General features: G+C 44.9%; 1 protein-coding gene across 4 annotated transcripts in view; it reads right to left on the reverse strand.

The window, feature by feature from the left end:
* The window catches only part of SLC22A23 (solute carrier family 22 member 23), a 110,173-nt gene extending 108,073 nt beyond the window's left edge, over positions 1-2,100 (reverse strand). For 3 of the 4 annotated variants that reach the window (XM_063401516.1, XM_063401496.1, XM_063401527.1), the window contains exon 1: positions 697-1,598. In XM_063401516.1, the coding sequence (XP_063257586.1) occupies positions 697-1,227 (531 nt within the window). In that variant the 5' untranslated portion in view covers positions 1,228-1,598. Of the gene's footprint in view, positions 1-696; positions 1,599-1,961 lie in introns of those variants that run through there. The other variant, XM_063401506.1, reaches the window with a different exon arrangement.
* Between the last annotated feature and the right edge of the window lie 15,414 nt (positions 2,101-17,514).

A 17,514-nucleotide genomic window follows, 5' to 3' on the forward strand; every position in this document is an offset into this window, starting at 1 on the left:
TATGAAGCAAGAGCAGAAAGCGCCACAGTCTCTTCACTAGAAATTTTCCACTTTAGCTATTACATGGGGAAACACAAAACACAACAGCATGCACTTTCTGCTTCTGGAACAAAGCAACTCGTGTGAGACATTTCTTTAATTGCTCTGCCAAAACAGTTTTCAAGGAAGTAAGTACAAAACCGGAAGAATTCAAGAGAACTTTTGTCTTATTTTACTCACAACACTCACGATTTCTTCAGCTTCCCCCAAAATCAACCCAGTTTTTGATGTGTAGAGCTGCTTTAGTATACTCGCACAAAGATCAGCTGGAGCCCTCTCGGCAACCCTTTCCCTCATCAGCTGGGGCACACGGCTGCAGCATCTTTCCCACAGACACCCAGAGACCGCCGGACAGCACCAGGAACCCAAAGGGACACACAGGTTCCCAGGACATAACTTTGCAGCTTAGTGCTGCAACCAGTGTGAGGGTACAAGTCCGCAGGCTGGACACCCGGTGTGACACCCCGGGAGAGATTTGGGATTGACTTTCTCCGGGTGGGAGGCTGAACCACGGGGACCTGACTGACCCAGCTGCAGCACGCAAGGACAGATCCGCATCGCGTCCGGCTGCTTCCCTTGCCTTTGGCAGAGCGGGTGCCGAGAGGGTCCGGGAGAGCTGGACAGGGAGAGGGGGCCGAGGGGAGTCGCCTTTCTCACCTTGCTCACGACGTTTTGGACGAGGCCGGCTCTGATGCGGTAGTGCCACTCGCGGCAGCCGCACTCGCTGGCGTTGCCCCCCGCGGGGGTGGGCAGCCCGGGCGGGAGGAAGATGCTCCCGTTGCCGCTGTGGTTGGCGTGGATGGGCGCCAGGGTCCCGCTCCAGTTGCCCTGCCCGTCCGCCTCCCGGCACCAGAAGTCGGGCTGGTCCAGGAGGAAGGAGTCCGAGAACTTGCTGAAGCCGATGACGAGCGCCGGGACCCAGGTGAGCAGCACCAGGGTCCGCTGGTAGCGGCCGCCCAGCCCCCCCAGGAAGGGTAGCACCGAGCCGTCGTAGTCGAGGAGCAGCGGGCTGCAGGCGGCGGCGGGCGGCGGCACCGGCACCGCCTGGATCTCGGCCCCGGCGGCGTTGGCGGGGGGCGGCCCCGGGGGGGCGGCGGCGCCCCCCCCCACGGCCCCCGGCACGGAGCCGTTCTCCTCCGGCAGCGGCCGGCCCCCGCCGCCCGCCTCACGGCGCCGGTCTATCGCCATGCAGCCGCCCTGGGAGGCTCACATAGGGGGGCCGGGGCAGCCCCGGCTCCCTCGCGAGTCCTTCCCTCCCTCTGCTCCGCGCACACACACACACACACCTGGCAACGTAAGATATTGCACACACGCTCCCAGCCGGACCCGGCAGGAGACGGATGGGGGAGGGAGAGAGGGAGGAGGGGAGGAAGGGCAGGGGCGAAGAAAGGGGGAGGCACCGAGGGAGCCCCTCGCTCGCTCCGTTCCTCACCCGCACCCTGCGGCCACGAACCGCTGCAGCTGCCGGCGGTGCCCCCCCTCTCCTCGCCTGTGCGTCAAGCTGCACTCATCCCAGCTCTCCCTTCCCCCTTCCGAGAGGCACTGCCGAAAATAAAAGGAAGGATCCAGCCGGATCCTAGCATGCGATGGGCCAAAGGAGAGGAAAGGAGAAGGCGGGGAGGTTGGAAGAGAAAAGAGAAAAAAAGAAAAAAACCGGCCACCCTGCGAACCAAGCCCTGCAACAACAAACCAAGCAAAACCGGTGCAGCAAGGCACCGAACACGCCTCCTCTCCCGGTTTTGGTGAGGAGGGGGAGGAGGGACGAGAGGGAAGGCAAAGGAAGGAGGAGAAGAAAATAACAGCTCCCGACGCGGCTTCCCCGCTTCCCGCACAGCTAAGGGCTCCCCCCGGGCCCCGGCAGCAGCGGCGGCGGCAGCCCCCAGCACCTCCCCGCCGACCCCTCGCAGCCCCGCGTCCCGTACATCTGGCTCCGCAGCAAGGGGCCCCGCCGGCCCCTCCGCGGCCCGGGCTGCGGACGCGGTCGCGGCCGCCACCACCGCCGCTGCCGCCGCCGTGCGCCTCCCGCGGCAGCCCGCTCGCCGCGCCGTGCCTCCGGCCGCACCTCCAGAGGCGGGCGGGCAAACCCGCCCGGCTCCTCGCCCTCCGCCTCCCGGCAGCCCCCACCTGCTGCCCGGCCCGGCGCCACCGCCCCCCGCTCCGCCCCCGCGGTGCCGGGCGGCCGCACCTGCTGCCGCCGCGCCGCCGGCCCGGCCCGGCCCCCCCGCCACGGACCCGCCGCCGCCGGGGGCGGGCCGGCGCCGCGGGGCGGGCAGGGCGCGGGGCAGCTCGGCGGGGCTCGGCGGGGGCTCCGCGCCGCCCCGCGGCCGCGCTGCGCTCCGCGGACCGGGCAGGTGGGGCGGCGGGGCGGGCAGGGCGAGGGCCCGGGCAGAGGAGGAGGCGCTCGGGCTCCGCAGCGCGCTAGCTCCGTATCAATTATTTACACGGTATGGGCGCCTTTAATAACGCAGCGCGGCTGCAGCGGGCTGGGCGGGAGCGCACCGCATCGCCGAGCCGCAGGAGCACCCTGCGTGGCTGAGGAAAGGACGAGACTCGGAGGGAAGAACCGAAAGGTGAAGGGGGCATTTCTGAGACCTAGAGGGCGGCGAGGAGACGCGCCTGCATCGCTTCAGTCAGCCTGTCACATTAGTACACGCTTCGAAGAAAATTATATCCTGTTAGCACCTGACATTAATTGTAAAACAGGCATTTCAAATTTGTGAAGGTTATTTTTATGTTAAGCTAAATTTACTTCAGGGTGTAAGAGCCTCAGACTATTTTCATCATGGAGCACAGCCCGTGCATTACTGAACTGTGCGGTTATTTTTTCCTTTGTAAGAAGGGAAGGAGAGGAAACAGATCAATATACGCTTGTACACATGAACGCGGCTAGTGAGCAGAAAATGCCTGTGTGCATTAGAAGAGGACGGGTGTCACTGCCAAGTATAAATGGAATGGCAAGTTGTTGATGGAATTTCACGTACTTAATCTGGTCTCTGCTAGCAAATTACTGTACACCATTAATACCTTAGATCTTCCTCCCTTTGGCTCTTTGTCTTACAGAAGACACCAGAAAGGTTTCACGTCTACACCACTTCAGTGTGGCTCTGTGTCCCTTTTGTGGGACTTCCCTGGGTTCTGCTCTGAGGAACACTCAGTACTTCAGGGGCTCTACAGCCTCTCCAGGTGTCACTTTATCCTCCTCTCTGAATAGTCCTTGCTGAAATGTGAATGTGGTGCCCTTCCCTGCCAAGGGAAGTCTCCTCTTTCTATGTTGCAGTGTGCTTTTACATCTGGTGATTGCTATAATGTCCCTGTGCCATGTTTTCTTTAAGATGACCAGCTGCAATTTGTCTGCTTCTCCTGCAGTCTTGAATGCCTGCAGCTCTCTGCTGTCTGCAGCCTGTGCTGAGAGGTGCCCCAGCCTCTGTGTGTTCAGGGGGTAACCCTACCTGCAAAAACAATTCCTCTCATTGCTTTTCAGTCATGTTCTTTGCTTTCCAAGCAACCTTTTAGGGTTGGTTTGAATTCTTATTTCATCCTCCAAAGTGTTTGCTCCCCAGTTAATGCCACCTCGGAAGGCTGCAGAAGAAACACTCCCTTTGGAGCTGCATTTATAATCCACCCTCTTGTTTGTAAACTGACAGCTGCTGTCTCCAAACTTCTGTACTCCCTGCCCAAATTTTTCAAATAAACTGAACTCTCTTCCTCATATGCACATGCATAGAGCCTAACCAAAGCATAAATGAGTGGAATCCACTCTCCCCTCTTCCATAACAAGGTCTGCTCCTCATTGCCAAGGAACATTTGCCCAGGTTGTCCCAGTTTTTAGCTGACAAGTTCACATTATCAGTTGCTTATCCTATTGTTTTCTTCTACCTTTTTACAAATTCTGTGTCTATTTGTACTAGATGCTTTCTGGAGCGAAAATCTGGCTTATTTATTTATTTTCAAATACTGCTTTTAAAGACAGACATCAGTTTGCTTATTTCTTGGCCATCTTCCCTGGATTCTCAGAGATAAACACTAGTGTTTCCAGTGCTGTTTGAGCCACTTCCTTCACTATGCTGGTTTAAAGTGCAGCCAGACTGTTGCTTTGAACATCTCAATGTTAGCTAAGTTCTCTTGTAACTGGTTCTGTCCCAGCCTGGGCTGGAGCCTTATTCCCTTGTCATTAATGTGTATTAGGTCACTCACCTGATCAAAAGGGACCTCTTTTAGCCAAGAGTGGTGCAAAGAGGGCCTGAGGCAGTCTCAGCCTCTCTGGCATCAGTCAATAGCTTTCTCTCTCTGATGAGTAATCCTCTTGCTTTTGACTTCCTCTTACCACTGATGTAGTTACCAAATGATTTCTCATTACTTGGGATGCTCTTGCTAGTTAAGTTTTATTTGTTGTATTGGCTTGTTTTGTGTGTTTGCCCTTACTCATTCTTGTCAAGCAGCACTTCTGCACTCATCCCATGGAAAGATCTGCTTTCTCTGTGCTTGCTTTTTGTGAGCTCATGATTAGTCCAATCATCTACTTCCTAACATACCTAAATTCCTTCTGAAACATGATCATTTGTGACAGGTCTTCTAGAAACTCCCAGCTACCACTCACTGTCTTTTCCCACAAAGGGGGAAAGGCCTCATCATGGCTTGGGACTGGTAGAGTGAAATGTGGAGGGGAAGAGAACTTTGGGAAAGGAGGTCTCAAGTTGAAGTTCTGAGGAAAGAGAAATTTGACTGAAGAAAGCAAAGAATTGAAAACTGGGGAGAAACGGGAAGGGAGAGCCCTTAGAGACGCAAGCAAATGTAGCAGATCTGTGAAAAGAGAATAAAGTACAATGAAAAGCCTGTAATGAGAGGTTACAACTCTTACTCAAACTGATCAAACATTTTCATCCCAAACACCTTTTCTCGGTTGCTTCTACATCCTGAGTGAAAAATTTCAAAGGTAGCACATTCCTGAGGGTTACATATTTTTACATAGTAAGAGTTCTGCCCTTGAAACAGTGATCCTCAAGAGACTGTTTCCGAGTAGAAGAAGGTTGCAGACAAAAGAGCAGAGAAAACACATTTCTAGGAGCTAAGAAATAAATTTTTGATGAAATAACTACCACTGAAGCAAAACATAATGGGAAAAAAACCTTTCAAATAAGAGAAATGTCTTTACATATTCCTGTGAAAACTGGTTTTGGTTTAAACAAGAAAATAAAAACTGTTTTAAAGGAGTATTCCAGATGTGTGGTAGACCCTATACATGGACAAATGCTCAAGTTAAGCATCAAGGCTCTCTCTCCTGAGCAAGGCTTCGTGAGGAGCTACATTTTGTGATCAAGCAAGGTTTCTCCAGCTCCATATAGATGTAGCACATGTATATGCTACAGAAAGTAACCTAACAAACATAAGGATGGTAACTGAGACACTAGTTGTCTAAAATGTATGAATCACCAAGTTTTCCAATCTTGCAGGACCTAACTGGAATATCTAATAAAAATGGAACCTATAGTCAAGAACCTTATTAGCACATCAAATTGTGCCTCTTTGACCTCAGAGAGAAATAACAGAATACTTGGGGTAATACTTTGCAGAAATACAAAAAAGATATAGTTTAAAAGATAAGTTGTATTCAAGCAGAGAACAAATCAATGTATTTTGATTTATTTTATCCAGCTTCACTGAATTATATTAGAAAAACTGTGCACCATTATGACCTGGGTCATCAACTGTTTGGGGTGGAGGAACAGGGAAGGTGACTATGACCTACTCTGACTGGAGCAGTTTGATTGCCCTGTTGCAGAACAAGCCTCCTGTTGCAGAACAAACATCCTGTCTATTGGCACCCATGGCAGCTCAAGAGGGTTTCAAGCCAGGACCCAGAGAAATATTATCATGTTTACACAAAGGAAGGAAAAAACCCCATCAAGCTCTCTTAGCCTTGGTGTTAACATTTTCACATTCTTGGAAGGCCAGCCACAGTACTTTGAAGAACTCCTGGCATAAATTCCTGGTTTATGTGGAATTTGCAGCAACTTCATTCCATAACAACAACCGTAGCTATATTTTATTTTTTTATGGGATGTGTGCTTCATTGCCTTTTTTGTCTAAAGGAATCCTGGGCTGTAGAGGTGGAATTATGACAGTGTAATAAACCATAGCTACTTGGTACAAAGTTTGATTAATAAACTTACCTATTGGAATGAAGACTATTTATATACTAGAGAAAAGCATGGTGTCTTCATAGGATCATATGAAAATTGAAGTTGAAAAGGATCAGCAGGTCTTTAGTCTCCCCTCCTCTTGAAGCAGGATTGGCTGTGGGGTTGGATCTGGATGTGCAGTGCTTTATCAAAATGCTATAAGGGAATTTTCAGCTCAGGAGGGTCAGGTGAGTGCTGTTAAATCTGGATGTCAGGTAAAATGAACCAAAAGAAAGAAGAATGAGTTGGAAGTGGTAAAAGGGGCTAAGCCACCTGGGGAACAGGTAAAAAAGCCTGTGCTTATTTCAGTGTGCTCTCTTTCTGATCCTGATTGAACCAACAATGCCTGACTTTCACCATTGTTCTGATGTCACAAACATTGGTGAAACTCACTGGCAAAATGTTCTGTCCCTCCTATTGCTGATTCATAAAAGATGACAACCAATTATTTGTGTCATTTACTCTGCTGGCAGAGATATGTACCCCATATGGAGAGGAATGAAGCAGGAGAAGGGTTCCTATCTCCTATAGATGTGAGCACACTGAGAAATGTGGATGACTTTATGTATTATCCTAAAATCAAAGAAAATTATTTGTACACTAATTATTGGAAAAAATTGTATTTGTTGCAAAGTCAAGCAATCTGACGTTGGTAAAATCTGTAACTAAGATTGCTTGGGCAATGTCAATTTGTGCCCTAGATCTGGTGCACATGCATTCTGATGCAAACTTTAATGAACAGTGCATTATGCTACAACCTATAATTACATAATTGCTGACAATTTTTCTTGCAGATCTCCTGTTTTGTTCAGTTAAAAATAAAAAAAATTAAAAATAAATAGATACTCACCTAATGTTTGAAAGCAAAACCAGTGAGACTCCAAGTCAGAAATAGAATTTAATAGAGAGAGAAGAAACAGACAACAAGAAAGGTAAAAATAAAATAAGATAATTGCAATAGTACACTAACAGAGTCATAATGCAAACCTGACACCCTGTTGGTCAGGGTGTTGGAAGCAGTCTGAAATAGGTCCTCCCAGAGTGACAGATGTGTCTCGGAGTAGAGATGATCCTCAAGTAAGGGTCCAGTCTTCCTCTGGGAATCCAGTGGAAACAGGCTACCTTGGTGTTTGGGATTGCTGGTTTTAGCCGAGTGGAAAGGATTTGGCTCCTCCCACTAGGTGGAGCATCTCACAATGGAATGAGGTGATGTTATCAGTCCTGTGAGAGGCCTTCAATGGCCCATTCACAGGTGATATCCCTCAGAGGAGGATGGGTGGAGGAAGAGATAAGAAGGCACTGCCTTATCTGGTGTTATCAGGTGTCCCATTAACAGAAGACATCCGCCCTCATCCCCCCCTAGAGTTACAAGAGACAAGGAACAATATCTCCCAATGGGCTTCAACAGATGAAAACAGAACACACACTTTTGGTTGCATTTTTCAGTCCAAGACACCTAAGAAGCTTGATTCTCAGCACTTAAAATACCTTTGGAATATGTGTCTTAATGAGAAGCATTTCAATACTTTGTTTTCTCCTTGTTTGGTATGGAGCCCCATCACTTATTTAATGTACTATCTTCCACCCTACTCTCAGAAACTAATGATTAATGTCTTCATGGGAGTCCTTATAATTCTCCCCTTTGAAGTAGCCAAGTGTTTCACAAATACAAATGCATTTATTTTCATGGTGTCTCTGTAAGGGGAAGGTTTATTACCTTCTTTTCATATTGGTAATCTCAGAGGCAGAGAGGTTAAGGTAAAAACCTTGAAGTTTTGGGTAGTTGCAGCTCACAGCAGTTTAACATTGTAGAGCATGGTGCAGCATTTTGCCTTTTTGAAGCCCAGATCCTGTTGGCAACAGTGACTGTGTAGTTTTTTTGCAAATCAAATTCCAGAGTCTCAAGGCATGCATTCACAAAATTAGACAAATGCAACTGGAATAGCATCATACAGTGCTTGGGGGAGGAGAGAGAAGCCTGAGATCACTCCTGGGCAAAGTGATGGAGCAGCTGTGTAGCACTGGATTAATAAAGGATTAAAACTAGGTAAGATAATTAGAGTCAGTTAACCTGGATTTAAGGAAAGTAAACTTTGTTATAGTACCTTTATTTAAAAATAAGTTTATGAATTTGGCTAATGAAGACACTGGTACTGATGTGGACCCTTAATGACTATGCGGCAAGATAGAGATTCACAATTTGGACCAAGGTGTTCTTACTGGTGTCACCAGAAGAACTCACCTCCACCAGCTGCTCTGACCATTTCTTAGCTAGAAATAAGTTCCCCTTCCAACTTGCCTTCAGGGCTGTTCCTACATGGAACCCCCTGCTCTAGAGTCATGTAAATCAGTGAGGTTCACTCAGAACAGCAACTTGAATTGAACAACCTTGTGCTGATAATTTTCCTTGAGGGGAGTCCAGGAGCTCTCTCAGATACCTCTATACCTGTCAGCAGCCAGCCAGTTGACTTCCTAAATCATGAATTTCATTTTCTGAAGAAGGAGTGACTCTTCATCCAGTCTCTCACCTCACTTGTGATTCACCTGCCTCTACAATTAACGAGGCAGTGGCATGCAGGGAACAGCTGCCTTCCCAGTAAGGTGACCCACATGCAAAGCAGGTCTATCCTGTTCACTCAATAAGGCAAACACTCTGTGGACAAAAAAGTAGTCACATAATTAAAGGCTTTTCTCACTGTATATACACAAGTATTATATACTTTATATATACGTGTGTGTGTAACACACAGACATTATGTGAACACACAGAGAAGCCAAATTAGACTTACAAAAGCTATTTTACCGTATGTAATTTCTGACTTTCAAGTGCCTAATTTTGCATTCTTCATGATGTTTTAATGTAGGGCTTTTTGTATGTGTGTATACATTAAAACAATGCAAAAAACTAATGAGTACTTACACAAGACAAGTTCTACAGTGTACATAATTTTTATACACAGCTTGTTTGAATGCCTTAATGGAATGCAGTGAAATCAAGTAGGAATTAAGTCAGTCCAGTGACTTTTTTATTTTAAATAGACTTCAAATACTAGAAATAAATTAATGAAATTAAGTGAACAATTATGTTAAATTAAATTAAACAGGCTTTGAGCTGGATTTCTGCTTCAAAAGACCAAAGTCTCTAACAACATTCATTTTACATTCCCTTGGTCATAACATGGTAGCAGAACATCTGATGTTGAAAAACCACTCAGAGCAAGTATATGTATATATTTTCTGCATCCTCCTCTAAGGCTGCTGACAGATTCTTAACAGAAATACCAAGGCTGAAATAGTAATACTTATTTCAGGAGCAAGATGGGTGCATTTTCACCTATAATGGGAAATGCAGATGTCTAGTGACACTTTCACTGTATAAATCAGTTTCTAAAGGGAAAGCAAAAACCAAACAGCACCTAGGACATTCCTTAAGGATAATTGAAGGAAAGGAAGCAGGACACCTTGAGGGAACTAAGTGGCTCAGAGTGCAGTCCTCAGACAGATAAATTACACCTCGTTTGAAGATTAACTGTGCAAATATCTGTATATGCTACAGAAAGTAACCTAAAAAACATAAAGATGGCAACTCAAAGACTAATTGTCTAAAATGTATGAATCACCAAGTTTTCCAATCTTACAGGACCTAACTGGAATATCTAATAAAAATGGAACCTATAATCAAGAACCTTATTTGCACATCAAATATTTGCCTTTGATTTTTTCTCCTCTTTACACCTGGTTAAGAAGCATTCTTGATGGGGAGTTCTTTCCCTGCTTGCTCCTGTACTGTATATGCAAGCTCAGACTCACCTAGCATCCAAATGGTTTTTTCCCTGAGTCCATGCTAGGCTGAGACATTAGCTGGGAGTTAGCTTCAAGGTACAACAGAAAGACTTCAGTCTCTTCTTCTGTCCTTCAGCACAGGCCCAGACTGGATGTTACAAGTGGAGGGGCTGAGAAGGAACAATGTCTCAATTAAACCGTGCTGTGTAGCCCCATGATGTTGACATATATTCACCCGTCTGTTTTTGTGTTACCTGGCACTTATTGCTGCTTGCACCCTGCAAGACCTGATTGCAGTTAAACTAGCTGGCCATTGTGAGTCCCTTCCAAATCTCCTCTCCTCTCCTCTCCTCTCCTCTCCTCTCCTCTCCTCTCCTCTCCTCTCCTCTCCTCTCCTCTCCTCTCCTCTCCTCTCCTCTCCTCTCCTCTCCTCTCCTCTCCTCTCCTCTCCTCTCCTCTCCTCTCCTCTCCTCTCCTCTCCTCTCCTCTCCTCTCCTCTCCTCTCCTCTCCTCTCCTCTCCTCTCCTCTCCTCTCCTCTCCTCTCCTCTCCTCTCCTCTCCTCTCCTCTCCTCTCCTCTCCTCTCCTCTCCTCTCCTCTCCTCTCCTCTCCTCTCCTCTCCTCTCCTCTCCTCTCCTCTCCTCTCCTCCCCTCCCCTCCCCTCCCCTCCCCTCCCCTCCCCTCCCCTCCCCTCCCCTCCCCTCCCCTCCCCTCCCCTCCCCTCCCCTCCCCTCCTCATTTCTTTTGAATCTGGCTGAGCACTTTCTCACAGTCAAGCTTTTTAAACTTTCTTCTGCAGTCATCAGAGAAAAAACTGAAGTTTATTCATTCATGGAAAAAAAAAGACAAAAGGAGGTAGATCTAGGCAGATATCCACCAAATTACATAATTCCTCAAATAAGGCTCTGAGATATAGTTATCTATAATGATGAAATAATAGGAACAGAAAGGCTTGTGGTGAGCTGATTGTGAACTCTTTGTTAGTTAGAGTGGTACCCTATAGATTTTAGATTTAGAGGAACTTTACCCTCCCAGAGAAAAACAAGGGGAGTTCTAAAGAAGGTTTTTTTTGCTAATTGCTGCAAGTTATAATTGATGAGACTCAGAAGGAACTGTACTGGTTGGTGGCCAAATAAAGGTTCAGATATATGAAGCTCATGTAATATGGTTCAGAGATATAAAGATTCTGAAAAAGAAATTATCATTCTCATCTCCCATGGCATTATCAATGTAAAAGACCTTCAATACATGAAAAAGTTTGATTTTCCAACTTGTATGACTTGTAGTTTTGATCATAGCACTGTAATACTTTTTATCTAGGCTTGTTTTAACAATGTCTGAAGCAGGTACACTGCAAATGCGTCTCTTCTGTAGGAATGAGTCTGTTTGTCCCTTTTATTACAAGACTTCTCTTGGTCCCAGATTTATGGATCAGTGTTGTTTTCTTGTGTGGGCTTTACTTGCAGTCAGGCTCCTTGTCTGAACTTCTTTTCCTACCAATGGAAGGTAATACAATTTGCTGAAGTATGAGTAGATTTCTAAGGCAGGTGAGGTGAATCATTTTTCTTGGTGCCTACTTCTCCCTGCTGACAATAAAGGGAATCTAACAGAGCAGCTCTGATCTACCCCATTGTTGTGTGTCTCAAGCTACTTGAGATGAAACCCACCTCCAGTGTTTGTGGAAAATGTACACAATCCATCAACACTAATTGGCTTCTGGGTGAAATGGAGGCTATGGGTGCACAGCCTTCCAGCAGAGGTCTGTCCTCCAGTCAGGGAGGCCACGTAATCACCTTGCCATTGTCATGGCTTTTGGCTCTTCAATAGGTTTGTCGTGTACCAACCAATGCCCTATGCAGAAAGGCTTCCTACTATATTTCAGGGGGAATAAAAAAGAGTATTTAGGCTGATGAATTTTATCCAGTGTATGGCACTTTTCCAGCAAAACCTTTCATGCCTATTCTATTTAATTTGAAAAATCCTGGCCTGTTTTAGTTGGGGCATTTGCTAACATGTAGGAGCAGCAGCAGTAACATCTGACTTAGATGTCTGCCATAACTTTGAATAGCTGAACTTGGGGCACCTGCATGGTACCTAATCAGTGCAAAGAATTATGTTGTGGGCTTAATTAAGCAGTAACAGAAAATTCAGTGATGTTAAGGCACACATACAGAGTCAAAAAGACTAGTTAATGTGACCTGCAGCTTCCTCCATCATTTATGATTAAACATTTGAGAATACAGAAAAATACATAATAGACTAATCAGATACAGCCCTTTAAATGAAAATATGGACTACGTGAACTGAAGACCAAGACTAAGACTTGGATCATTCCTGTTTGAATCTTAACCAATTGGTTCCTAAAGAAAATGTGATCTAACTGTCAAAAGAGCTAGAGATTTTCTAGAAGTCACAGTCTTAAGTGTTCCTGCTAGCAGTCAAGACATCCTGTTACCAATTCCATTGAGAATTATAATTTTGCCATCAGAATTGTTGCATTTATTCCCACATTATAATTTGTAACATTTTTCATGGATTTGTTCTGCACTTAGACCTTCCCTAAGAAAATGACAATATATTCAGTGGCTTGCATAACCCAAAGGTAATCATGAGAGAATTTGGAAGATGGCCTTCCTTGGGCTCTCTCAGGTTGGAAGTGATCTCAGACAGACATCTGCTCTAACATCCCAGTCAGAGTTAAGAGTGAATTCAGCATTTACACCAGGTTGCTCAGGGCTTTGTTGAGTCAGGTGTTTAAAGCCTCCATGGCAAAAACTCCACAACTTCCTGGGCAGCCTGAGCCAGTGCTTTGTTGCCTTCTCAGAGATCTTTGGACAATTTGTTCCAGTTGGAATTTCTCCTCTTTTAGTTTGGGACTGTTGTTTCTCATTCATCTACCATGCCCCTGCATAAGAGGAATTTGCACTCTTGCCAACTTCCCTGTGGATGTGGACAGATACAGACTGTAAGGTGTTCCCAAAGCCATCTTGTCTGTAGGTTGAACAACCTCTCTCTTGCAGCTTCTGCTCACAGGGCAGGTGTGCCAGCCCTGACCATTCTGTTGGCCTTCACCCAAACACTCCACTTTGCCAATGTCTTGCACTGGGAACAAAGACTGGGAGTATTCAAAATGTGATCTAATGAATATCAGATGAAGGTGAGCAATCATTTTCCTTTGTCAATTGGCTGCAATTCTGTTAACAAATCCCCATATGCCAGGACACTGCTGACACATGCTCAGACACAAACATACATTGATGTAGTACCAGACTGTTCTGCTGCACCTCAAGGACCTGCAGGCAAATACTGGTTTTGAGACAAAAATAGCATTTTTGTCAGACAATCTTGGAATTTTTGTGACAACATATGTCAAACCTGCCTTGCTGTCTGTCATCAACTCAAATAAATCAGACTGTTTCACATTGGGAAATCTATTGCATAGCAGAGGTTCCAAGTTTATGTGTACTGTGCAAGTATAAAATGACTTTGATTTTTCCCCTTTTTCTTTGACTAAAGAGTAAGATACACTTATGAAAACCTTCCCTAAATAAAAAAATACTGTTCCACAAAGTTGCCCTGTATTGATGGAAAGTGGCTAGGAAGCTGTTTAAAAGAAGAAACCCCAAAAATACTGGATGAGCTCTAATTATCTGAAGAGGCAACTTGGCCCCTGGTAAGTCACAGGTACACTAATTACCAAAGCAGAGAAACAGCCTTGCCCTTAATGCCTCATAACTGTGAGTAATAAAGAGAAGTGGGATAAAAGGGGAGGAGGTGGAAGGTCCTCACCTCTCCCATCCCTTTTCTCTTCTTTTTCTCTTTCAATTTGGAAATGGATGATAAGAAATTTGCACCTCTCTGAACAAGTGCAGCCCTTGATACTCTCCCACTGTCCATCCACAGTGGACACCTGCACCTATGGCTCACAGCTCAGCTCATGGCTCTCCTGGTAAATTCTTTCCTAAGGAGAAGAGCATATTCTCTTTTCTCTACATACAAACCAAGTATGGCAGCACACAAAAGGCTTAAGAGGGAAATAAGAGCATAAATTCATTGAAGTTGTGGAAATAGCATGTTGATTTTCCTCAAAAAAAAATTGTTATGAAACAAAATAATGATCTTAAGAACAAAAGAGGAAAAAAAAGAGATTGGGGAAAAATCATAACAATATTTAATATTTTTGCTGTATTTTCTATAAACATTTGAAGATTTGAGAGATAAGAGGCTTGCACTGCTACAGTTAAATAGTTTGTAATTATCTGGATGCTAAGCCAGCTTGTGCAAGTACAGCTCTACAGTGTGGTCAGCCTGGCAGACTTTGTCTCTTCAGGCATAACCACTGATTTCTATCTTACCCCATAAAGGTCAAAACCCACTTTCCATCATGCTAGTAATCTTGTCTTGAGCTGTTAACCACTACCCTGGAAATGTCAAGCATTTCTGTCATAATGGAGGGTTTTTTAAAATTGAATTTATGCAGCTTGAAATCCAGGAGTCTTTGGATTCCTGAAATAAATAAAAAAAAATTAGAAAAATAAAAGAGTGAGGGAGAGAGGTGGACCCTTTTACTCATCCAATGAGCTCTATATTTTGCACTAGCAGAGCCCCAGGACCTGGTGCATCTGAACTGAAGGGTGAAATTCCAGCTAGTTTTGTTCTGGACCAGTAGGGTCTAGCTGACATGTGTAGCTTGCCAGGATGTTTGCTCAGCACACACCCCGGTAGCTGAGGAAAGGTAAGGAGCCTTAGTCATATCATATATACTGCAACAAATAACCTAATACCGACTCTTTTTCCTTCTGCTGCCCAGTGAGGATGCTGAGTCTGAGGAGTCTGAAAGTGCGGAACACAGCCCGGAAACTCAAGTTCCTTTGCACGTGCAGACGTTTAGTTAGAACAATTTTGCTTGGGTGGAAAAGCTTCCAACAGCAAGCAGAGAATGAGATGTTACACCTGGATCAAGAAGAAGTGCTACAAGGGATGAGTCAGCTGAAAATAAGTGCCTGGCTTGGAGAGGTTTGGCTTAAAAATGACAAACAGAAAAAAAACCCCAACAACCCAAACCCACAAACAAACAAAACCACTCCAGGCTTAAAAACAAACAAACAAACAAACAAACCCCACAAAACAAAAACCCAAGAAAACCCAAACCAAACAACCAAACAACAGCAACAAAAAAAAAAACCCAAAAAGCACCACAAAACCAAAAACCAAAAACAAACAAACAAACAAACAAACAACCCCAAAAAACAACAACCAAAAAAAAAACCAACCCACCAAAACCCACAAAGAAAACAGCAGACTATAAAAAATAGCATGAAGAAACAAACCTGTTATAGGATGATGTTCGAAAAAGAAACTAGACTTTCATCTGTACAAGATTTCTGTTTGTAATTAAGATGTAACAAGGGAGTATTCATGAGCAGCTTTTGCTGTAGCCTTTCCCTGCTTTCCACTACCCACTCAGCTGGTCAAAGGATAGTCAGCCAGCACAACAGGAAAGTTGTGATGGCCTCGGCCATCAGTCAGCAAGGAGGAGGCTGAGTCTTGTTGGCAAATGTGTGTTTGGTGTCAAGCAAATGTTCTTTTCAGCCATGACAGGGGTTCAGCCATCTTCCTCAGGGAGACATCAGCTGGGGAATGACTTTTAAGTAGCTACCATTTACAAAGTAGGAAGTCTGTACTAGTGATTGCAGATGTTGCAAATTGTTCCTACTTGTGATGGCGTCATGGGAAAACATCAAAGGCTTCCACCAGTTTTGTGGCTATTTGGAATGAGATGGGCAGTGAGCCCAAACCTACCTTGGCAAAATCCTTCTGTGTTGTGCAGCTTAGCTGTGCTGCCAGCTATCTTAAGCAGGACATTTCTTATCTCCAGTTCTTTTCCATAAGGATCAAGTGTTCCTGGCCATTTGGCTTTTGAAAAAAGGCTCTGTATGATTGTCAGATGTAACACTATTCCTGGGCTTTAGATAGGAGGGAGATTGTTAGGCTAGTCTCACTGTAGTGTTGACCGAGCCACAATCTCCTTATCTGGTGTTAGACTGTTATCCTGACCAGGCACCTCACTGGCTCCTGCTTAGTTTCATAAGTTCACCTGGAGCAGACAATTAACTGGTGCCCCGTTCAGCTTTTCCTCTGCAACACCCTTTTGTGATTAAGAACCCCCTGGTGAAAGATGAAGATGTAATTGTACAGGAATTCTCTGTTAACCTCTCTCAATTATTTTTAAAAGTGTGTTGCTATGGGAAAATGCTTCTGGAGTAATTTTTTTTTAAACTTTCTTCTTAGATGCTTAAACATATCTTTCTCCTATTCTCAGATTTGAGGACAAACCTTTATCCAGCTGGTGAATGTAGATGTAAAGGATGTTGTTCGCTCTGCTGGGAATCAAGCGTCATACCCACAGCTCCAAACCTCCAAGCAAACCAGTGCAGTGCTTAATGAGCATTGACCTCTATTAAAAAGAGAAGAAAATTACACACAGTAAGTTTTAAAATTTAGGACAAAATTTCTTTTCCTCACTATCTTAAAAGTGGACAAAATAGAAATGGTACAAAGCTAATAATTACTACTTTTAAAAACAGAAAATAGGAACAGAGTCCAAGTTGGAAAAAGTCCAGGGACTGTTGTTTTCTTTAATTTAATTTACCTAAAAATCCAGTGAGCTCTAAATCAGACTTTTCAATGCATAAGGTGTAGCTCCTGAGTTGTGACTGATATTAGGCATCTATATTCCTTCTGTTTTAAGGGCTGGCAGCTACTGTCATGGAAAACATTAATGTCAGCTTCACCTTTTTGCAAAACAGCCAGCATTTGGTTTGGCTGAAGAAAAAATATTTTGGAATAGACCTCCATGACCTTCTGTGAATTGATAGCTGGCCTGAAACAGGCAAAGACGAGTCACTAGTTGCACAGGGTTGAAATCCAGCCCATACATCTGTAGCACATCTTGCATAGCCAGTGTAATTGATGTTGTGATGTTCTCAGGCTTCAAAGGAACTTTGAGAGCCTCTGATCAGATTTTGATTGGATATTGTACGTAACACGTAATCTCTGAGAGGAGATGAATTTAGGCACATACTCTGTAAATCCTGGGTATTGGAGGGGGGTGGTCAGCTGTTCTGTATGCATTTTCCTGGGAAATTTCCAGTTCCTCAGAAATAAGAAAATTCTGTAATTCCCACTGTTCTGGTGGATGTGTTCCATCAGATCGTTGATAGAAATGAGCAAATTCACTCTCTTTTACTTATGTGTCTATTCCTTTCAGGGTATCTGACATAGTTTTGATGAGGTCCCTAGTACTTGCAACCCCCTTTTCAACACTAATCCAGTATCCTGGGGAAATTTAAGCTCTTCTGGGGTGGGAATATAAGGACTCTATCACTGAATTGATTGTAGGTATTTACTGAACTTTTGAACCTCTTTTAACCTCCCACAAGTAGTGTGCAACAAAATTTTCAGAGGAAGAACCTCTTTGTTGCTGGCAGGATGTTGTATTGTCTAGAGAGGAA

The sequence above is a fragment of the Prinia subflava genome, chromosome 1 (genome assembly GCF_021018805.1).
Source record: "Prinia subflava isolate CZ2003 ecotype Zambia chromosome 1, Cam_Psub_1.2, whole genome shotgun sequence".
Classification (NCBI taxonomy): Eukaryota; Metazoa; Chordata; class Aves; order Passeriformes; family Cisticolidae; genus Prinia; species Prinia subflava.